General features: G+C 42.5%; 1 protein-coding gene across 3 annotated transcripts; it reads right to left on the bottom strand.

Moving 5' to 3' along the window:
• Window positions 1-443: 443 nt before the first annotated feature.
• Window positions 444-15,409, bottom strand: hdlbpa (high density lipoprotein binding protein a). Of its 3 annotated transcripts, none has more exons than XM_017697944.2 (28): window positions 15,308-15,409; window positions 13,595-13,666; window positions 11,975-12,101; window positions 11,712-11,878; window positions 10,935-11,150; window positions 10,158-10,364; window positions 9,655-9,870; window positions 9,256-9,462; window positions 8,745-8,852; window positions 8,558-8,662; window positions 8,152-8,230; window positions 7,881-8,020; window positions 7,443-7,547; window positions 7,207-7,320; window positions 6,951-7,037; window positions 6,710-6,841; window positions 6,366-6,584; window positions 6,067-6,288; window positions 5,526-5,744; window positions 5,278-5,416; window positions 4,668-4,816; window positions 4,487-4,591; window positions 3,521-3,655; window positions 3,277-3,420; window positions 3,008-3,187; window positions 2,065-2,181; window positions 1,845-1,985; window positions 444-1,716 (listed from the first exon to the last, which is right to left on the bottom strand). In XM_017697944.2, exons 3-28 carry the CDS (start codon window positions 12,060-12,062, stop codon window positions 1,624-1,626), a joined length of 3,834 nt encoding a protein of 1,277 aa, XP_017553433.1. In that variant the 5' UTR covers window positions 12,063-12,101; window positions 13,595-13,666; window positions 15,308-15,409; the 3' UTR covers window positions 444-1,623. The 3 variants fall into 3 exon arrangements, with proteins under 3 accessions (XP_017553433.1, XP_017553435.1, XP_017553434.1); XM_017697946.2 differs by having other exon boundaries at window positions 11,987-12,101; XM_017697945.2 differs by lacking the exon at window positions 15,308-15,409 and adding an exon at window positions 14,727-14,745.
• Window positions 15,410-23,073: the final 7,664 nt, after the last annotated feature.

Here is a 23,073-nt window from a genome sequence, read left to right as displayed (position 1 = left end):
CAATTGCTTCCACGTTGTTATACCAGACACTTAACTGGAATATTTAGTAGTGAGGAAATTTCATGACTGGACTCGTTGCACAGGTGCTGTCCGATCGCAGTACCATGCTAGAATTCACTGAGCTCCTGAGAGCGACCCATTCTTTCTCTAATGGCTGTAGGGGCTCGGTTTTATACACCTGTGGCTATAGAAGTGATTGGAACACCTGAATTCAATGATTTGGATGGGTGAGAATACTTTTTGGTTAGATGGTCTTTGTCTCCTAGTTGATGTAAGAGAGTTACAAGTAGCCATGTCCTTTTCTCACCAAGTAGAACTGCTTTGAATTAAAAAGGCAACAACTCTATTGTAATTCTTTGGACTTCATTACACGCAAGGGTTGTAAGGGTTTAGCAATAGCAGTTGTGAGATGTTTCCTCAATTAACAAGAAATGACAAGGCAATAAACATGTTTTCCATTTTTATTTACTTTTTTTGGACAATAATTTCCAGTGTTATCCATATTTTTCCTCTTTTCTTGTGTGTGTTTGCATAATTCTTATATAAGGCTATTGATTGGGCCATTGCTATGGTTTCAGACCAACCTGCATAGCAACTGGAAGACAAAAAAAAGGGGGGCTAAAACACTGACCCAGTAGCATGGATGAGCAACACGACATTACTTGACATTTAATTGGCACAAAATGGTATGCTCCTTTTCCCTTCCAGACATCAGGCCTTTTCAATAAACATGATTTTTCTGAATATCAAAAATGGAAGAGAAGGGAGATTTATAGCAGTTTAGTGTGGATTGCAGAGACTTTGCAGTCCCTGGACTACTGTATCACAGGGAATTACATATCCTTGGGACTTCCAAAGCAACTGGCAGTTTGGTTAAAATTCTGTAGTGAACAAGTCCCCTCCTTAAAAGTTTCAAAGTTTCTAAGGCTGTGCTCAACACTGATTTCCTGCCCAGTGCCACAAGGTACAGAGATAAGAGACAGGACAGGGGGAAGACCACTGAAATGACTGCAACAAGATCACATGGTTAATCTTAGGGAAGAAATTAAAATAAAAATTGTTACCCATTTCCTTTGGGTGAGTGACTTCTAATCAGAAGCATCTTTTAGAGGTATACAGTATATTCTTTTTCCCCACCCCACTGCAAAGGCAACTAAGAAACAGAGCAGCTTGATCAACCCAGAACACTCGCATTCAGTCAATGGTTTTGTACTGAATTACTGAATCTGGATGGTTACAGACCTGAAGCCAAGAGTGTTCCTATATTATGTGATTGTCTGAATGCAAACAAGTTGAATCAGACAAGTTTTCAAACAGTTGGGCAAAATCTACAGAGGCAGACCAGGTTAAAGACACCAAACCCAGTAGAAAACAATGAAATGTCTGCTTTCATGCTCAAATCACTGACTTCTTTCTGGAACTGGAGAAGAAAACCTAGGCTGTTTTAAGAGCTCTCCACACCTATTTGCAGCAGATAATTTTTTTTTGGTTGGGGATGGTGGTGGGGGTAATATCAGGGCTGGGGGTATATTGGGGTTGGTGTCAAATGTTCCATATCCAAAAGGATTCAGGGTGGGAGAGCAGGGGATCAAGATTAAACATAACCGTCAACTACAGGCCATTTCAGAAGCGCTTGGGTCCCCATGGTGAAGCTCTTGCAGCAGCCACAGGTGCACCAAAGCTAGGGAAATCCTCAGAGCTACTCATATCTGGGGCCTACAAAAAAAAAAAAAAAAAAAAGTTTAGTAAGAAACAACGCACCACAAAGACTTCATTAATCCAAGTTCAAGTCACACGTCAAAATGCAATTCATATGGGCAGCTGAAAAATTGGTTTGGAGTGACCTTCTCACTGCTGGTAGTCCATGGTGCCTCCCTGACAACAAAGCCCTTCGATGGGCCGCGAGCTTCCTCTGAGCTGGCTGCTGCAGTACCAGAGGGTTTCATGTATGCCATCTTGGACTCGTTTTCCACTACATCTGCCATCTGAAAAGAGAGGGGATGGTTTGGTAGTTCTACTTTGAATACATCAAGATATGTTGGATACAAAGCCAAGTTGACTTACATATTCCTCCTCCAAGTTGAGGAGATGATCAATAGCTTCATCCACCATCTCTGGAAGGCCGGTCACCGTAACCAAATTGGGGTCTGCAGCTCCACTCTGAGGGAACCTCACATCAACCTTGGTGCAGAGAACATGACTGTCAAAAGATCAGATTTACTGGACCGGACCCAACCAGACCCCACAAAGTCCAAACATAAAAGGACTAGCTCTCACTGACTGGTTTTTGCAAATTATTGGGGAAAATATTTGAGCTTGCATACCAAGAAGGGACACTACACAAGTTGTTATTGAACTGGAATGAACTCCAAACTCCCATGAACATTCCCCAGTTACTAGATGCAAAAAAAAAAAAAAAAAAAAAAAAAAAAAAAAAAAAAAACCCAACCCCAATGGAGCAGTTTTTTCCTGCAGCTGTTTTTGCCACCATTGGCACAGACAAATAATCAACAGCTAAACTCAGATTTGATTAGTGTGGTATGTCAGGGTTGAATGTACATGCACTCAATTACAATCATGCCTTAAACTCTTCATTAAAAAGCTTCTGTACACGAGTTGTCAGTTTGCCATTTGTTCTTGTGGCATTTTCCTCTTTTGCACCCTTAGGTTTTCATTGTCTGTTGGAGAGTTGAGTCACTGACCAGTATACAAAAAAATTCTGGTACTCAAAAACACACAAAAAGGTTAGTCTGAAAGTATTGGGTTGCTCAATTTTTTTAACCTTGTCTATGGGCCTTGCAAACTACTCCATTTTCTTTCCCAACTGTTGATGCTGAACCAAAACCTGCAGACTACAGCCAAAAAGCACAAACATCCAAACTAAGAATCGGGGCAAAAACTGCATAGTGCAACTCCAACTAAACCAGGGGAAAAAAACAAACAAAAAAAAAAAAACAAAAACAAAACACACCACTTGCTACAATGGTAACCAAGCAAATGCACTTACTTTAAACTCGTCCATTATCTTGCGGATGCCCTTGCCACGAGCACCAATGACACGAGCATGAACCCGGCTGTCCAAATTAATGTCCTCTGATATCATCTCCTCCAGTTCGTCAACAATAGCTTGGATGGCATCACGTGCTGCCACAGCATTCTGCTCATAGCCCGTTATGGTGATCTGGTCCTGAATGCAATCAAACCAGTAAAAAGATGGTCCAGACAAGATTCGATAATTACTCCCATCAACAATTCCAACAGAATTGACCGAATTACCTGATTCTCATCATTCTTTTCTGGGAATTGGATGTTGACATCATGTTCGGTCCGGATCTGGGTGATTATGGCACCCTTGCGGCCAATGATCTTGGGGTGATACTTGGGATCCACAGTGATGGTCAGCTTGAAGCTCCTGAGAGCCTGTTGAGAATCCAGATTAATAGATGTATTAGAAGAGAGGCACATGTTTTTAGGCAGAAAAATCATCCTTAAGGTCCAAAGCACTAGCTGTTCTACTTGCCCGATCCTCCTGTTCAGCCTGCAACTCTTTCACACGCTCAAGAAGGCCTTCTTTAGCACGGTCCAGATGAGTAGCAAGGCCTGTAACGGAGATTATGTCGGACTGGAGCTCAGGAGCAGGCACTTGAATATTGACCTGGAAAAGAAGCAACCTCACAATTAAGGGCTGCCAAAAAGCTCAGTCATGCAGATAACATACAGTATCCACAAACAGGATTACATGGCTTTTAACTGCTCTATGACTGGGGCTGTTATCTAGATAATCAAGACTACAACTAGTCATCATGGAGTCTAAAGTGATCCGATCATTTAAGTCAGATGTAGGGGAAGCTGGATGTTAAACAAAATGATACCAAGTTTAGTAAGATCACTGAGATTCCCCCAATGAATCCTGTTATGCATTTTATTTTTAATAGTAGAACTGAAAAATGCTGAAGTCAGTCATTTACCCCATCGCCAGATTCTACTGCAACAGACTTATCTGGCAAAAGGCCTTTTTCCTCATTTGTTGCTACATAAAATTCTACAGTTTGACTGGTTAAATTTAGAAAAACTTTGGATTTTGATAAACTTGCATTGACCAGTTTTAACCAACAGTCTGAAACATGGGGGGGGGGCAGAAGGGACACATGATGGCCAGTTCGTTTAGAACGCCCTCTAATTGTTGATTAGAGGTCACATTTTGGTAAAGGTGAGATCAGTGACCATTTTGGTGAAAGTATTTAAGGTCAACTATTACCCATTTCATAAAACAGAGCAGTCAAATTCTTGTGAAAAAGTCTTTGAATTATGTTCCAATTTGTTTAATTATACATTTTTAAAGGCAAGTAATCCAAAAGTATCAAAGATTAAATGAGACCATATATTACAGTAATCCCTAGGATTAGGTTACAATAACATTAACAGATCAGTAACCTGTAAATGAATACATCTTGAAGCATCCCTCCCAACCCTGTATAGGACTGACCTCAAATTCATCCATCATTTTGCGGATACCACTTCCCTTCTGCCCAATGATGTAGCGATGAAGCTCAAAAGGCACTTCCACTTCAATGGTCACAGGAACCAGAGCCTGGGGACAGGAAATACATGAACTTCTGCCAAAATTAACTTGAACATTAATAAAAGAGCCAAGTTCAGAGCAGTACCTTCAGCGCTTCCACAGCAGCCTCACATCTCTCCTTACGTCCAGAGAGCACAATCACGTCGCATTTCTTTGGGGCTGCAGGGTCAGCTGGCTCCTTTATCTCACCATTAGACTCTCCATTCTCCTGTACTTGGGTCTCAGCTGGAGGAGCTAAAAGCAGACGTGTTTTAACATTTTAAAAAGCTACAGCTGCATCTTGTTTATAACCAATATTTGATCTGATGCTAAAGCTTAGTTTGAAAGAGACTACTTTGGGAGAACCAGAGTTTGGTGGCCCAATTTATAAAACATGATTTCCCAATTACGTAGATAACTAAGCTTAAAGCGAAGACCATCCCAGAGTAAAAACGGTGAAGTCTAAAACCCGGCACATTCAATACATTATATATACACCCCACCCCACACACACACACACACCATTAGGATTGAGTTACATAACCAGTTATTAGCTATGACTAAAGGATGTAGTTTTGAAAATACTGGTCACATTACCAGTACCCAAGAAGTCAATGCCTCAGATTTCCCAAAACACCCCAAACAGGGCTGCACCACAAAGTCAAAAATACACCACAGCAAGTGGTATTTAAATAAATTAAAAAAGGGGTAATTACCTTGGAGATCTTCTCTTTCTGGGAATTTTATCTGCACATTGTGATCTCTAGTGATCTGCTGAATGCGTGCACCTTTAGGTCCCATAATGGAACGGTGGAACTTCTGGGGAATCACACACTCCATGGTCACCTGAGCATCCTGTTGAGAAAAGGGTTACATAAGTTGAATTAAGAGCAAGCCTTTTGAAAGACTGAATACAACTGGAAGGGGTGCAGAGGGGGGAAAATGGCATGGGTATAGGACTTACCAAATCCTCAACGATCTCAAACATGCGTTTTTTTGCAGCCTCCACACAATCTTTGGCTCCCTTTAGTGTGACCTTCTCGCTTTGAGAGCCAGTGCGGGGAAAGCTTACCATGACTCCACCATACTCCTCTGCAAGTTCCCTCAAAACTTGGCCACGACGCGCCACAAAGTAGCGGTGGTGCTTGGGATCTACGCTCATGAAGTCCTCCACCACATTATCCTGAACGACCAGAAAACAAGGGATGATATTCTTTATAATTAGAGACAAACCGTTTTAACAGACCGGCACACTTTGAGATCATAATAAATGACAAGCACAGAGCCATTTGTTTTGACTAACCCCAGACAGAACCTCAGTTCTGGGTCAGCTTTCATTTGCTTTGACCATACCATATTAGCCACTGAGAGAGAGAGAGAGAGAGAGAGAGAGAGAGAGAGAGAGAGAGAGAGAGAGAGAGAGAGAGAGAGAGAGAGAGAGAGAGAGAGAGAGAGAGAGAGATACACACACAATTGTTCTCAAGTAACTTTTAGCATGATCTTACCAAACTCTTGATTAGCGCCTCCAGCTCTTTTTGTGCTTCTGCCACAGCCTCCTCTGTGCCGATAACAGTGATCAGCTCCTGGTCCTTATCCTCAGCTGTGGGGAAAATGATCCTGGCACCAGTGCTGTCACGCACCTTCCGGATGTTTCCACCTCCTTTCCCAATAAGGAACTTGTGATACTCTGGCTTGGCACGGAGTTCAGCTGTGTGGCTTTTAGTTTGCTACAAAAACATTTCCATAATTAATAGAAATAAAAGGGAGCAATCATAAGCTCAAAATTGAATGGGGGGGCATCTACCTTCTCCTCAGCCAGCGAAAGCAGCTGTTTCTTGGCCTTTTCCACCTCCTCAGCTGGGCCTCTGATTGTCACAGCATCAATGCCAGATCCCTCAGTGGGAAAATGAATGTGCACCCCACCACACTCCTCCATGATGGAACGCACAAAGCGCCCTTTGGAGCCAATCAAGGAGTTGTGAAGCTTTGAGGGGATGGAAACCTCCACTTCCATAATGTTTGCCTATGCAAAACACACACAAAAAAAAAAAAAAAAAAAAAAAAAAAAAAAACTTGAATAGCAGCACATTCAATATTTTCAGTTTCTACAGGTGAAGTCAAAATGGAAAGGTTCTGTAAAATACTTACAAGCTCTTTCTGAATAGCCAAAATCCTGTTTCTTGCTGCCTCACAGTTTGCCTTCTTCCCAGTAATGACGATCATCTCAGAGTTACTGTTCTCTGCAGGCAGGTCAATCTTAGTGTTGGTCTCCTCACGAATCTGAGAAACATTGATGTTACCCATCACTCAAATTTAAGCACAAGTGAAAAACAATTTAGGAAGGGAAAATTCAAAATTTGCTTATGGGGCAAGTCACTGAAAAACTCACCTTCTTAATATTTGCTCCTCCTTTACCAATAATGTTCTTGTGGAACTGCTTAAAGATGGGGACTGAAACAGAATGGCTGTTTTCCACCTATGGAAAAAAAGGCAAAAATGTGTCTTTCCAAAGTGTTTGGTATAGGCTCCTAACTTTCATGATTACCAAAAACAAATGCTTTGAGAAATACTACTTATTTGACAAATCATAATTTGGACAACTAAAAAGCAAAATCTGAAGTCAGTAGAGCACCATTAAAATTTACCATTTCAGCTACCATCTTCTGCATGAACTTTGTGCATTTCTCCACTTCAGTTCGGGGTCCACGCAGTTGTACAATGTCACTCTTTTGAGCAGGGTCAGGAAAATTAATGATGACCTGCAACAAGCAAAAAGAACCAAGTCTTGTCCAAGATTTTTCTTCAAGACACATGAACTTGCACATGGGGACATGCATTCATACTGAGATTGAGGTGCAAATAAATTAATTTTAGGACTTACTTCAGGGAACTTATCCCGAATCTCCTTAATTTTCTCCCCCTTTTGCCCAATGATGGCTCGGTGAAAACGCTGTTCGATGATCATGTCCTTTGTACGCTCATTCTCCTGCAGAACACAGTAAGCATTAAAAGGACCCGAGTCACCTGTTGCCAAGCAACCCCAGTTCAGAACCCTGAAGATTAAATAGCACTCCATGAGAGCTTTTACACATTTTACCCTCTGAATTCAAGCATAACACCACACATAAAATCCTAGTTAATTTCAAGCGGGGCCAAAACCAGGATGACCCAAACAATCCCCAGGCCACATGCAGACAAACTGAATCTAGCAAGATGAAAGCCGCCCCCCCCCCAAAAAAAAACCCACCCAGAAAGACTGAAAAATAACAGCTTGTCTAGAAAGAAAGGTAAAGAGCAAGACATGATTGCTTCTCCTCACCATGCGAGACGCCAGCTCCAACAGTTCCTTCTTGGCCTCCTGCACACCCTGGGGGTCACCCTCAATACGGATCAGGTTGCTCTTCTCATTGTCAGGTGGAATGCGAACAGAGACTTTGTGCTGGTCCTTAATGCGGTTGACTGGGAAGAAGCAACGATTAAGAAACAAGGAACAAAAAAATAAATAATAATAATAATAATAATAATAATAATACAACAACAACAACAACAACAACAACAACAACAACAACAACAACAACAACAAAACTAACTGTTGGCACCGCCTTTCCCAATCAGATGTCTGTGGAACTTGGGGTCCACACTGATCTCTGCATAATCCATACGACTAACCTACAAAAATAAAGCACATTAGTAGTGTGTTAAGGAACAAAAGGATCAACATGTAATATAAGCTTAGCATGACCTGTTTTCTTAGTACGGAAAAACTGCAAACAATGTGAGCAAATTTATCATCAACTGAACTAAGGCATGTTAAACTTTGTCCAGACAAAAATATGAGATGCACACATTTTCAGTTTGAAAATTTCTCATCTTTGTAATGCTAATCTTGCAATTTAAGTCTGCTGCATAAATACAGAACTACCAGCTTACAACCACCCTTCCCCTTAACTTTGATACTAAGGACAATTCAAATTGGTAAAATTTGTCAGTTTTTACCAGGTCAGTGACAATAGCTTCAATCTGACTCTGCACCATCTGCACATCTTTGGTGGGTCCTTCCAGAGTGATTTTATCCTCTCCCTCTGTAAACTCAATGTGCACCTGTAACACATTGCACAAGTTTTTCTTAAAAAAAGAAAATTAAGCCAAGTAATTTAGTGCAAGTAGTTTGTATCTGGTTTACCTTGGGCATCTGCTGAGTGATCTTTGCCAGATTTTGTCCTTTTTTGCCAATAATGAAGCGATGAAGCCAAGAAGGAGCTGAGACCGAGGACACAGTGTAGCTGTTGGCCTGGTAAAGGCAGTAAGAAAAAAGGGCAGCATTTATAAACATTACAAAAAAAGCCAAAGAGTTACAATTAGGATCCCTCTGGCAACACAGCTATCAAAGCAATATCATTTTAATCAGTACCTCAATTCTAGAAATAACTACTGCCAAGAGCAAGTATACATCTATAGTGCTTTTCAAAAAAGGAATAAGTGCAAAGCCCTCTAATCAAAGCAACACTGCTGCAGGAACATTCCTTGGAATTTGAGGAGCAGTAAAGGCAAGAGAAAAATTTGCAAAAATCTGTTTTCTGATAAAAGACTAAACCTAAGACCCAGACAGAAGAATTTTCAAATTGAGAGCAAGGCAGGGTGATTTTGTATAAGGCAACTGGTTGAGTCAGCAGAGTAGAGGGAAGCTGGTTTACCTTGGCGTACACTTCAGTGAGCGCCTGGCCGAGCCGGTCTGGCTCCCCGCGCAGGATGACTGTCTCAGAGCTGCTGTCAGGGGGTGGGATCTCGACCGAGACGCCAGTCCTGTCCAGAATCTCCTGCAGGGTATTACCCTTAGGCCCAATCACATACTTGTGCTGAGATTTTTTCACCTCCACTGCAATAGTGGTGGCATTCCTCTTCTGAAAAGAGAAAATGGCATGAGACACATCCACCCCCAGGGCAATAACACACAAATGGCCATCACCTCACATGCACTTCCAGCCATAATCAAGGTCAGGGTTCATCCATTAGATGATTTAGCAGTTGTTTGCATTAACTTTAACTGTTCTTAAATAAGGGACCCAGTTTATAAACATTTGCACACTACACACCTTCTCCTCGTAAATTTTTTTGATCATGGCCACGGCTAGGGCAACCTGCTCTTTCTCCCCAGTAATAACGATCTCCGTTTTGTTGACACTAGGTGGCGGGACGTTGATGCGGGCTCCTGTCTCCTGCGTCATCTCCCCCACCAGCTTGTTGTAAGCACCAGTGATGAAGGGGTGGTACACCTTATCGATGTTCAATCTTTCCACTGCACGTTTATCCTACAAGCAAGTAATAATTAGTGCTCAATCGGAACACAGCCAGGCTTTAGCCATAGAAAAGGACCCAAGTAGAGGACGGTCCTGGAAAAAGATTAATGCGTCTTTAACACTTGATCTTATCGATGCATATCGCTACTGCTTGAACAAAACCTCATTGATTTATCATTTTTAATACAAATTGTTCTGACATCAGCAATATATTCAATTGAAAGGAATCTTATTTTCCAAATTGCATAATTCATAAAAAAAGGTTAAATCTTTGGCAGAGCCACAGCACAGTTCTCCACCTGCTCAGCAGATATAAGCAGGATCTCATGCTTGGCCTTCTCCAGGCCCTCCTTAGTGCCAGAGATCTTGATGTGATTGCTGGGGTCATCGGGTCTTGGGATCTGGATCTTGGTGGCAGTCTTGAGCTCAAGCTCCTGCAGCTTCTCCCCATTTTTGCCGATGACAAAGCGATGATGCTCCTTAGGGATAGCCACAGTAGCTGAAGCCTGAGGAAGTATTAGCAAAAATAAATAGGGACTAGTAAGGAATGATACAGATATGGCAAGAGGGACATCAACAATGAAAATCAACTTGGAATAGTTTTCCTTGCATCAGCCTTTAACCTAGGCTCCAGTTGTTTAGTTATTATGGTGAGATCAACTCAAACTGAATCTGCCCAAGAGGTTCTCTCATGCAGAAAATGCTGGTGGTCATCAACTATGGCTCCGAGCCAGTGTGCCCCAATTATTTTTTCAAAAGCTCTGCTGAAGGTCAAGCAAAGGTCAGTTTTCATACCACTGCCCATACAAAACCTTGCTCGCAACGATGCAAGTATACATCAATTTCCTGTTCAATGTGTCTGTCCTCTCCAAGAAGTTGAGGAGGGGGGAGGAAAAAAGAAAAAAAAAAAAAGAAAAAGGAACCACCCTACCGCTACCTTACATTTGTCCAGAGCAAAGGTCACACGCAAACTGACCCATGTTGCCCTTGACGGACTACATACATCAAACCACCTCTGCTGTACCAACAGGTTTGATGTTCTAAATAATTTGTTTCTAAAAAGATACAATACTAACCTGAGTCTGCAGTCGGGACACAATCTCCTTACGGGCCTTCATTACAGCATCCAGTTTCCCAGACACCATGATGGAAAGACCCTGGTCCTTGGCCATGGAGAGTTCCAGGTGGGCTCCAGTCTTTTGCATGATGTCAACACAGACTTTTGCCTGATCTCCCTCTCCAAATTGGTTCATGTCCTTGTACTTGCGCTCCTCCAGAGGCACATGGAAAACCTGGTAGAATAACAGTATTGTGAAGTTAGCTGCACAGATACAGGAAATGGGCAAGTCAAAAGGAAAAATTCAGGGGGTGACAGGAGGGGCATAAAGAACATGGCAATGTAGCATGCGCTCCATAAAAAGAGGCTTGGGGGGGCACCCTGCAAATGAACAAGACGTAAGCAAATTTATTCAAGTTATTTATTCTAAATTTATTAGGTTTAGGTTTCATTTCACCAAGCTGCATTAAACAGTCAGCTACTCACATTTCCAAACAGCAACCCCTCACCATTGAAAGATGAACATGTACAAAATTGAGGGGTTGCTTTTTGGAAATAATTGCCTCATTTTAACACTAATATTGCAGTAAAAGGCAAATTTGAACCACCCTTCCTCATCTATAGCAACTTTCTCATTTAAAACATGCAGTTTATAAAACACTCGTGACTGCAGACACTTTCTTCCCATTTAATTCTTAGTGCATCTGAAGCACACAAACTGATGTCGGATGCAACATTTCTCATCTTTACAACACTTCCTGTATGCCCTAATTAATTCCTTGTAACCAATCCATACCTGGGTGATGATGGAGGATCTGAGTGGCCTGATTTTGGATGTCCAAGCATTTCCAGCCTCCTGGGGCCCCTCAGATGACATAGCCTTCTCAGGCAGAGGGGGAAAGGCATCCTTGTAGGTGGGGAGGTTGTCCTCATCTACGGCATCGCTGGACCCTGCCACGCCAGCTGCAAGTCAAGATTGGGGGGGACAGATGGGTCACATTTGCATCAAGGCCATCGCTCAGTAATTTTTCAAGGCCCAAGAGTCTTGGATAGGTCTACCTTGTTTCTCACCTCCAACCTGCTCTGGCAAAAGGCCACTGCGGTGCTCATTAAAGCTTTCTTGCGTAAGTACAGCGACTGAGCTCATGGTCGAAATCCCACGCTTACACGGAGTCCGAGTGTGCCACTACAAGAGGAAGAGTGCAGCTGATTAGGTCAGACTTAAAAAGGTAAAAGGGGAATAGGAGGGGGAAAATGAATAGAATAGAATAGAATGAACAACCCTTTTGTAAGAATTTTGCAGTCACCATTACATCAATTAAAAAAAAAAAAAAAAAAAAAAAAAAAGTGTATACATTTCCAAACATGAGTCAAACCCAACAGTTAACATGTGCCACAGAGGAGGAGGACGACTTCATCCTGAAGTGAAGGACAAAGCTGACCGCCTGTCACCTCATTGAAGGGCTAATTCTAAGCCCAGGAGCTAGTTGAATGAGCTCTAAAGCTAAGAGGATTTCCCCCATAACCCTTATTTGCTGCACTCTATGTAGGTGGAATGGCAGCAACGAAACATTTGCAACAACCATTTTAGAAATCCATACGTCAGCAAGCCAAGCAGTTCTACAAAGTGTTTGTATAATGGGAAACGACACCTCCTGTATGACAAATTGTTGGCACACCAACTTAAAGGATCAGGTTGCATACTCTTGGCTGTAGCAATTTAAACAAGCACACAAATTAAAACGTGGTGTGCTGGCATTGAAAATTCATCCCAAGAAGAAACGACGACTCGTAACAGTTATTAAAACATTCACCCTTCTTTAAAAGGCAGCAGTGCAGAGATATGAAACTTGTGTGACAAGTCACATGACTTCAAACCCCTGGAGCTCATCAGACAAGAGTCTTGCCAAGCAGGGAGTTTGCCATGCAAATATTTCAGCAGGTTTTGTCCAATGTATGCTGCCACCCCTGGTGCTGGAGCTAAGAGTCGTTGTGTTAAACAGGACCGTTTTAACTTGCTTTTCATAACACCCTTGCGGGGGCCTCTTCCTCTGCAGGCCTCCTGAAGACTCTAACCCACAGGCAGAGTTCTGTGAACACTCACGTAGCCCCCTAAGCCACATCAAGTCCTCTATAAGCTTTTCACATAAACCGAACATGAAGGGGCACATCAGCAAAATAACAGATCTCAGATTTTTTTAATTACTTTAAATTAGTTTGTTTAGTGTTTTTAATTTATCACTAGATTTTTTCTTCCTTATCTAAATCACAGCCAGTTGCCAACAAAAGGGCTTTCAACACTTTGAACACTCGAGCATCAAAACAAAAAATGACTAACACCAACTAACACAAAATCAGTTACTCAGATAACTGACGGGTCAACAGTTTACCATGTCAACTACGTTGACCCCAAGCACAGGTGAGATTAGTGGTGGAAATGGGATTCTGTTGTGAACTCTAGCTGCAAGAAACCAAAGCACTGCCAAACAGTGTCATTTTCAACAATCTAGGTTTGCATACAAAAAAATAAATACCACAGAAGGACAAACTAGCTCAATATGACATGATTTGTTTAACGTGTGCCACACAGCTTACTTTGTGGTAACTACAAACAGAAACGTGTGAGTGTTTGCTGAGCAAACCAAGATGCTGACAGTAAGTCAAGCACTATGATCTTACCAGCTAAATGGTCAGTTACCAGATAATCCGTCCTGTAAAGCTGCCCGTTCTCGTCAGCCTGCCAGCTTTTGCCTGGAAAGTAAAAGGAAACGAGTCATCAGCAAAATATTTACAGACGAAATGCTCAGAAGCTATTCATCTGTGCAATATACTTCAGCAAACTGTTCTTAAAGGGCATTTCTTCTCCATGTGCAGATGTCACAGCACTCACAGTCCAAGGGGAGGAACCACGTGAATTATATTGCATGTCCAATTGGGAACTAATGCTGAAAAACAAAGCCCTGGACAGGTAATGAAGTACGGGGCAAATTACCCCTCTTTGTTAATCATCACCCTGATGTGATCATATTTATCTTCAGAAGGGACCGGCTTAATCGGCTTTGGCGGATGATAACCTTGTCGAATAGTGTAAAGATAAAATACCTGCTTTAGTTTATGAGCAAACGTATCCGTCATTTTAACTTCAATTAACGTGATCGTCAGATTAGATTACTGACCAAGTTATACCAAGGACGCCTTCGGTGCTCCAGCTGTATTCTGGTTTATTAAAGCACAGGATATGAATGGACACAGCCGTTATTTCAGATCTGATAGCCACGGCAGGGCGAAAGCGTACACGGCTAAAATAAACCGACAGGCTGCGGTACGTTTAGCCATTTCAGCCAAATCAGTGAGACACTAGGGCAGATCTGATGGCTTACGTGGCGCGTGTGAGGAGGCATTCGACGTGACGTGACGTTGAATTGTGAAAATTAGTCACAAACGCAGTACAATTACTCAGAATTACGGGACAGTCTGTTCACATCTTCGGTTTAATGCCCGATATAGTTCGTGTGGGTGATTAACGCCGTGGTGAGCTGGCCATCCGTTAGGTTAGCTAACGTGGCCGTTCCTGTAACTGCGCACGGCCGAACCGAGCAGACAGGGCTGGATTTAAAACACGCCAAGGCTCGTTATTTCACCCAAGGAGGTTTTCAAACGCAAGGGCTCTTCACAAGCTCAGACACCGACAGCCCGAAACGAAGGCCCCAAAATACCGAAAAGTTTCACCAACGGCTAAATGCGTCCGAGTGCTACGTCAACTACTGACGAGCTAGCGCTAACTAACGCTAGCTAGCCTTGACGTCCGCACCTGGGCTTCGCGGAGGAGCTCACAACGACCGCTTTCTCTTCCACAGCTTTAAAAAGACGCGTGCCCATCTGGCGAGGACACGGGCAGCTAGACTGGGGGAGATTTCACAGCTTGCCTGGAATTAAAACATGATTTTTCACGGCCACCACGCTAGCCAGCTAACTCGCTCAAACTTTGACTTGCGCCTGCGCGGTAGTGACACGTAGCTCCAGCAGCTTTAGCCACACGGCTAGCGACCTCGCTATTCTCAGCCCGGATTACCGAGAAACTTTTCGCCATCGTTTTTTCGTTTCACCGCAGTCTCGTAAATGGCAGCGTATCCGTTATACATTTGAAGCCAAATATTACGACCTGCCCATGGCTGCTACCTCGAGGGCGAGCGCTGGAGACGGTCTACACTAAAGTCCACGTAGGCATTCAGACCGGAGGGTGAAACGGACATGGAGTCGCGCCAGAGCCGCACATTTTCACAAGACATTTGAACGATCCACTTTAACAGCCGAAACAAAACCCGAGCGCTGCCAGAAAGAGCGTGCGCGGATATTAATATCACGACGATTACGAAGCGATTGCTGACTTACTCGTGTTTGTATTCCCGTCTGCCCTGTGTGGTGCAGAAGCTGGTAGTCAAACTCCACTGGCGGAGGGCAGGAGCAGATGCCCCTCATATATATATATACTACTACCCCGCCCCCTGGTGACGCCACACACACTCATTACTAACCACTCATTTTACAAAATACACTGCTCAAAAAAATAAAGGGAACACTGAAACAACACAATATAACTGCAAGTAAATCAAACTTCTGTGAAATCAAACTGTCCACTTAGGAAGCAACACTGACTGACAATCAATTTCACAGCTGTTGTGCAAATGGAACAGACAACAGGTGGAAATTATTGGCAATTAGCAAGACACACTCAGTAAAGGAGTGGTTCTGCAGGTGGGGAACCACAGACCACTTCTCACTACCTTTCTGCTTTCTGGCTGATATTTTGGTCACTTTTGAATGTTGGTGGTGCTTTCACACTCGTGGTAGCAGGAGACGGACTCTACAACCCACACAAGCGGCTCAGGTAGTGCAGCTCATCCAGGATGGCACATCAATGCGAGCTGTGGCAAGAAGCTTTGCTGTGTCCGTCGACGTAGTGTCCAGAGGTTGGAGGCGCAACCAGGAGACAGGCCAGTATACCAGGAGGCCGTAGGAGGGCAACAACCCAGCAGCAGGACCGCTACCTCCGCCTTTGTGCAAGGAGGAACAGGAGGAGCACTGCCAGAGCCCTGCAAAATGACCTCCAGCAGGCCACAAATGTGCATGTGTCTGCACAACCGACTCCATGAGGATGGTATGAGGGCCCGACATCCACAGATGCTCACAGCCCAACACTGTGCAGGACACTTGGCATTTGCCAGAGAACACCAGGATTGGCAAATTCGCCACTGGCGCCCTGTGATCTTCACAGATGAAAGCAGGTTCACACTGAGCACATGTGACAGACGTGACAGAGACTGGAGACGCCGTGGAGAGCGATCTGCTGCCTGCAACATCCTTCAGCATGACCGATTTGGCAGTGGGTCAGTAATGGTGTGGGGTGGCACTTCTTTGGAGGGCCGCACAGCCCTCCATGTGCTCGCCAGAGGTAGCCTGACTGCCATCAGGTACCGAGATGTGAGACGAGATCCTCAGACCCCTTGAGACCATATGCTGTTACGGTTGGCCCTGGGTTCCTCCTAATGCAGGACAATGCTAGACCTCATGTGGCTGGAGTGTGTCAGCAGTTCCTGCAAGATGAAGGCATTGAAGCTATGGACTGTCCTGCCCGTTCCCCAGACCTGAATCCGATTGAGCACATCTGGGACATCATGTCTCGCTCCATCCACCAACACCACGTTGCACCACAGACTGTCCAGGAGTTGGCGGATGCTTTTGTCCAGATCTGGGAGGAGATCCCTCAGGAGACCATCTGCCACCTCATAAGGAGCATGCCCACGCGTTGTAGGGAGGTCATACAGGCACGTGGAGGCCACACACAATACTGAGCCTCATTTTGACTTGTTTTAAGGACATTACATCAAAGTTGGATCAGCCTGTCATGTGTTTTTCCACTTTAATTTTGTGTGTGACTCCAAATCCAGGCCTCCATTGGTTAATAACTTTGATTTCCATTGATGAGTTTTGTGTGATTTTGTTGTCAGCACATTCAACTTTGTACAGAACAAAGGATTCAATGAGAATATTTCATTCATTCAGATCTAGGATGTGTTATTTGAGTGTTCCCTATTTTTTTTATTTTTTTTTTTGAGCAGTGTACTTCAGATCGCGGCTGTTACATCGTTATACGCTGTGATGTCACTAGATTACACAGCTGACCTCATGGAGCTCAGCGGGATCTCCAGGAACTCACTGTGTGTGCCTTAATTTTTCTAATGTCTGCTTTTTTTGACTATGTTTCTAGATACAGTATATGCTGTAACGGCTCATACTTAAGCCGTTCTCTTATTTGTTTGTGCTCAGTTTTCATTTGTATTTCATTTTACGTCTATTTCTCTAGGTTACTGAGTTGTCATTTTCATTAGTTATTACACTGTATACTTGTATATAATTTGTCTATTATAGATGTGTTGCTCTATACTTCTGATTGTAGGTGAAAGTTAACTTATTAAAATGCTGTAAACACCAGACTCATTCACTGTGTGTGTGTGCAAAGGAAAGTCATGGCAGGACTTCAGATGTCTTGGTACTTGACGCAATGTGACATGTCATGTGAAGAGAACAAACTTGTTCTTGTGGGTTTTGTAAGCTGTGCCCTGAGGACACATTGCTTGTCTAGTCACACCATTATGTCTTTATTAGAACACTATCACAGTTACAGTTTTTAAAGAAATCCCTTTGGTGGTTCAGAAGAATCAAGCAACACCCAATAGGGCCCATAATGTGGAAAACTAAATATTCCTCCCTTTTGTTTTTAAAAATAAATGGCCCTGTAAGCTATACACACACCTGCCGGCACAGTTTACTCTGATAACCCCTCAAACTGCAGGTTTATAACTCCGTAATTAATCGTAAGGTTTATTTCCCAAGAAGTGTTATGAACTGTTCATAATCTACACTACGACACTGCAGGTTACGCTGTTAGGAGAGTGAGGAGCTGAAGTGTGAACCTGCCGAATCTCTCACTACACTCTAAAATATATGTTAATCTTTAATTTGAATGCCAAATTGGAAACATTTGGCCAACCTTTTTAGCAGTTTCTGTTCCTGTCAGATGCAGCAGCACAGGAAAACACACAAAGTCCTTTAAACAAGTGTGGCCACTTCTGTCCTTTCTCTAGAGATCAAACTACTGACAGTGCATACCAACACAACTATGTGCAACTTTTTTGCATGTATTTCTGTGCACCAGAAATATTCACATGACGACATCGTTTAGCACCACAAATATACTGCAAAGGTCTGAAAGTTTACTTTTAACACACTGCAAACCATTTACCTTTTAGTCTCTGAAGACGTATCATTGGCTTCCCTGGCACAGACACATGAGTAAATCAACCATCAGGCAGAGCAGTAGGTGCTACAGTGACCACAACCTCTAATGTGACCCTGAGAAATTCAGTTCATGTTTAATCTAGATCTGGGCAGCCTCTGTGTGTTACAAATTCTATCTGGACAGAAGATTTTTTTCCCCACATTTGCCTGAACAGTAACCAAACTGTCTGATTTACACCTGAATGCAATTTAAATGGAGCCCGATATCATGAATGATGAACATTTTAGTGATTATAAAATATCTTGCAAAATGTTCACGGAGTTGCCACAACTTCTCCATATTCAGTGGCCTTTTCATCAGGAACATCTACCACTTTATAGGTTTAAAATAACTTAATGTAGCCCATCTGTTACCGCACAATTAATAAGCCCCATCTACACCATCCATCATTGCAAAGGGACCACCTTAGGACCATCTTTGACCAGATATCATTTGGCCAGTGTGATGCTGGTATAAGTGTATCGTGCGCAGCAGTGTTGCTGGTATTTTTAAGCACTTCAATGTGACTGCTGGGTTAAGAATGGTTCACCAACACAAAATATCTAGCCAACAGTGGTCCTGTGTTCAGAAACCGACCAGTGATGAAGGAAAAGAGGATGACTAGAACATATTGTGTAGGGAAGAAGATATGCTATTGTATCTGACTTAAGTGTGTCTAATAGAGTGGACAGTGAATGGACGCATTGTTCATAAACTCCTGCTGTGTCTCATACACTCACACCAAGTCCACACACACTACCATGCCACTAACATTTTGGTATCACTGCTATGCTGAGAATCGTCTTCAACCCAAATAACATCTGGTCAGCAGTGGTCCTATGGTGGTTTCCACTGATGGTTGGGACAGAGGGTACAGTTAGCCATTGTAAACCTACAAAGTGCTATGGTAGGTGTGCCTGATAAAAAGGCCAGTGATGGCCACTCTCATAAAAAAGGTCCTAAATTGTCACTGAGGCGGTATCCTTAAGCGCACATTTAGTAAGGGAACATAATTGTACAATAATCCAATGCTATTATGTGACACACCCTCTACACACCCTGTCTTGACTCCTAGCTTTTTATTGTATTGTTCTGATTTAAAACATTAGGTTATGAAAAGGTACAAATCCATACATTTCTCTTGGGGGATACGTTTGAATAGTAAAAGACTGGGTTCTATTTTACCTTTTGAATGGATGTCACATATTATAGCTGTTGAAACAAAATCTTGTATTTCCATTTTTGCCTATTTTGTTTGTTTTATTACATAATTCGTAAACAGCAGCTGCCCTCGACAATGTCTGAAAATTTCACAATGAATGGTCCAATAGAAATGGCTCAAAATGACCTCCATTATACATTAAGAACGTTCCTTTCTTCTCCTGAAAGTTTTGAACAGTGACAATATGATCATATGTTGAAGGACTTCTTATAAGAAAAAAAGTCTATGTATGGTACACCATTGAACATGTTCAGTACAATGGCATTCTCAGAAAACTAACTCTGTCAGGCTATATTCAGTATATCTGAACTGCAGAAGTTGAAGTTTCTCTGGAAATGCAGCAGTAGTTCTTTTGTTGTAGCAGTAACCGGTAAACATTTTGTACAGTTTCTGTTATTTTCTTCTGCTTTGTTTCAGTGGCTTTAGCTGATATCCACTAGATGGGGCTCAGTCTTAATTAACCAGCAGGCACTGCCACTGGAAAAAAGTGTTCAGTGGTAATGCTTCTTGACCAACATCTGATGCAAAACATAAATAGCACTGAGTGTTCTTTCTGGTGTTACACCTTTAAAACACCATATCAGAGTACTGAGCAAAAATCTTAGTCCATGAAAGGAGAAAAACAAAACTATGTAACTACTTATAACTATTTATCTGCAGTAAGTATGCTTTTGCCAGAAAAAAAAAAAAAAAATCACTATATAACAATTTCCATGTTCAGCAGCATGTGGTTGCTGCTGCACCAGGACACCAGCTGCTTGACCTCTTTTCTGTAGGCAGACTCATCACCGTTGGCCTTGAGGCCCACCACGGTATTGTCAACTTCAGGATTTTCACAGCTGGTTCCTTAGAGACACAGTAATTGGCGTAAAGACTGAGGAGAATGGGTGAGATCACACAACCTTGTGGTACTCCAGTACTGGGGAACCAGAGGTCTGACGTGTTTTCCTAGCCATACCTGCTGCCTCCTGTTTGTCAGGGAATCCATGATCCACCAGTAGATGCGATCTGGCACCGACAACTGAGACCATTTGACCTACAGTAGCTCTGGCACTAGGGAATCTCTAGGTGGGAATCTCTAGGCACCTCACAATTCGATTAGATAACGATTCAGAGGACTGCGATGCGATTGTAAAACGATTCTTGATGCATCTTGATTCTTTTTTTTTTCTAAACAGTATTTCTATTTTCTTACTGTGTGAGGACTTTTAATGCAAAGTATTTGTAATGATCCATAATGAATTTACTTCCAATATTTTTTATTAATAAATCAAATGGAAGTGATGTGGCAAGTGAAGTAGACGGCTCTCATTCACTGCAAGATCCTGTGGCGATGGATGTCCACACAGCACGTGTTACAGTCCTGCCTGTTTTCTTTAATGATTTTATAGCTCCGGATTTGGTCATGTTGTAGAGAGTCAGGGGTCACTGTGTCAGTAAAATATCTTTGAAACGGGACATGTGCAACAGCTTGAAAGCCCTGTTTCGCAATGACTGAGACGTGGCGTGCAGGTCACATAGCCATGATGCGTTGTTCGCATTTATAAGCTCTTTAGTTGGTTTCTTGGTACGTTAAATCTGCAAGGAGAGACTGTCGAACACTAAAAAGTTGTGAAGGTGAAGTCGCTTCTCTTTCGAATTTTCCCGTTCCACCTTAAATGGTGCCGTATTTACATTGCCTCAGTCAGAATTTAATGTCGAACAGGAAAATTCTAACAAGAAGCTGGCAAATGAGAAGCCTCGTAAAACAGTCGACTTTGAGAGACATTTTACAAGAAACAAGAAGTTCTACTTTAAGGAAACGTTTCCTGGCGGAGATGGGAGGAAAGCTTATAAGCTTAAAGCAAGTCTGCATTTTCGTTTATATTTTTAGCCTATACTAGTATATTGGCACATACTGACACATACTGGACATTAAAGGCTGTGGCTCCCAAGGTGGTTTGATTTTTGTTTGAAAGGACACAATGTCGGTTTTTAACATTTGGGTTGTGACTCCTAACTTAACCCATCTTTTAACGCAGAGGGAGCCGGTCGGATTTCTCGCTCATCCAGTTGTGTTTTTGTTATGAGCTGCCACAGACTGTCTGGGCACTGCACCTACCCACTTCCGCCTTTTGCATTCCGTCAACACTACGTTATAAATTAAATATTTAGAAAATCGATTTTTGACATCTGTGAATCAATTTAGAATCGTTCACGTCCGCATCGTGATGCATCTAAGAATCACATTTCCCCCCCCCCACTCCTATAAGGCACTACAGTGTTGAATGCTGAGCTGAAGTCCACAACAGAACCCTAGCATAGATTCCAGGACTGTCAAGATGTTGTAGCATGAAGTGCAGGGCCAAGCTGACCATGTCACTGACAGACCTGTTTGATCCATATGCTAACTGGAGGGGATCCAGCAGAGGGTTTATAATGTTCTTTATGAGGGACAGGCCCAGGCATTCATATTCTAATTCACAGTTTGGAATAAGTCACATGAATCGTGTAGATTTGAAGAGTTTATCAATCTGGGAAGCAGGGAGGGCCAGTAGATATTTTAAAGAATCCCTCTCCTTAATAGACAATGTGGGTTGAAGGTATACTTTGGCTCTCATTAAATGTAGAGAGGAAAAAAGATGATTCATCAGATCACATGACTTCGCACGGTCATTTTGAGGCCATAGTTTTGTGGTGTTGGCCTGTCAGAGAGCTCTATGTTATTCACTCTACATCTGAAACTGATACCTGCAACTTGTTCCAAAAAATGTTGGTTGGGGCAATTTAAGATATTAAGATATTCAAAAATATCTTAGACATGGCACTGCATTAAAACCGGCATGCTTCTGCGAAGGATATCATGCAAAGAACTCTGAAATACTTCGACAAAAAATTGTCAATAACTACCATTTTTCGCTGCATCCACAACTGCAAGTTAAAACTGTACAATACACATCTGAGGCCATTGGTCAACAATATTCAGAAACATCACCAACTTTTCTAAGCTTGAGCTCATGGACTGATTCACAGTGGTCTGACGAGTCAAACTTGGAGGCGTATTAGTGCCCAAAGAATGGATAACTTGCGTGTCTGTGAAGGCATCAATAACCCTGAAAGACATATTCACATTTTGGAGAAAGATGCTGCCTTCTAGATGACGTCTTTTTCAGTGATGTCTATGTTTATTTTAACATGACACTGGCAAGACACATTTTTATGTGTTGCAACAGTGAGGGTGGTAGAGAGTGGTTGGCTGGTCTGTCTGCAGTCCAGACCGCTGTCTCATTCACAGCGTTTTGCGCATTATGAAGCTCAAAATATGGCAATGAGCAGCTGCACACAGTTGCGCAGCAGAAGACTTTTGCACCAGAACAGTGGGGAAAGATCCAGACTAACTGCTGTCTTCAGTCACCAGATGATTATTAAGTGTTGTTTAAAGGAAAGGTTAAGTAAAAAAACAAACTTTGTGCTTTTGTAATTTATGTAATACAGAATTTCCTAATCACTGCTTTCGTTTTTTCCCCCCGTTTTATGTTTTTATTAATGTAACATCACACATACTGTTCCAACATTTTTGAAATTAAGATTTGTAAAGTAGCATTTGAACTTACTAAA

Source organism: Pygocentrus nattereri, chromosome 26 (genome assembly GCF_015220715.1).
Source record: "Pygocentrus nattereri isolate fPygNat1 chromosome 26, fPygNat1.pri, whole genome shotgun sequence".
NCBI lineage: Eukaryota > Metazoa > Chordata > Actinopteri > Characiformes > Serrasalmidae > Pygocentrus > Pygocentrus nattereri.
The sequence above is the reverse complement of the archived record's forward strand: the minus strand, read 5'-3'. Positions and strand labels throughout refer to the sequence as shown.

What these genes read in the sequence shown, in the direction of transcription:
- hdlbpa (XM_017697944.2), bottom strand. Translation starts at nt 12,062, where the DNA reads ATGAGCTCAGTCGCTGTACTTACGCAAGAAAGCTTTAATGAGCACCGC. An exon ending in TTTCGCTGGCTGAGGAGAAG is followed by an intron (nt 6,289 to 6,365) that starts GTAGATGCCCCC and finishes ATGTTTTTGTAG; the next exon opens with CAAACTAAAAGCCACACAGC. An exon ending in AGGCTGAACAGGAGGATCGG is followed by an intron (nt 3,421 to 3,520) that starts GCAAGTAGAACA and finishes GATTCTCAACAG; the next exon opens with GCTCTCAGGAGCTTCAAGCT.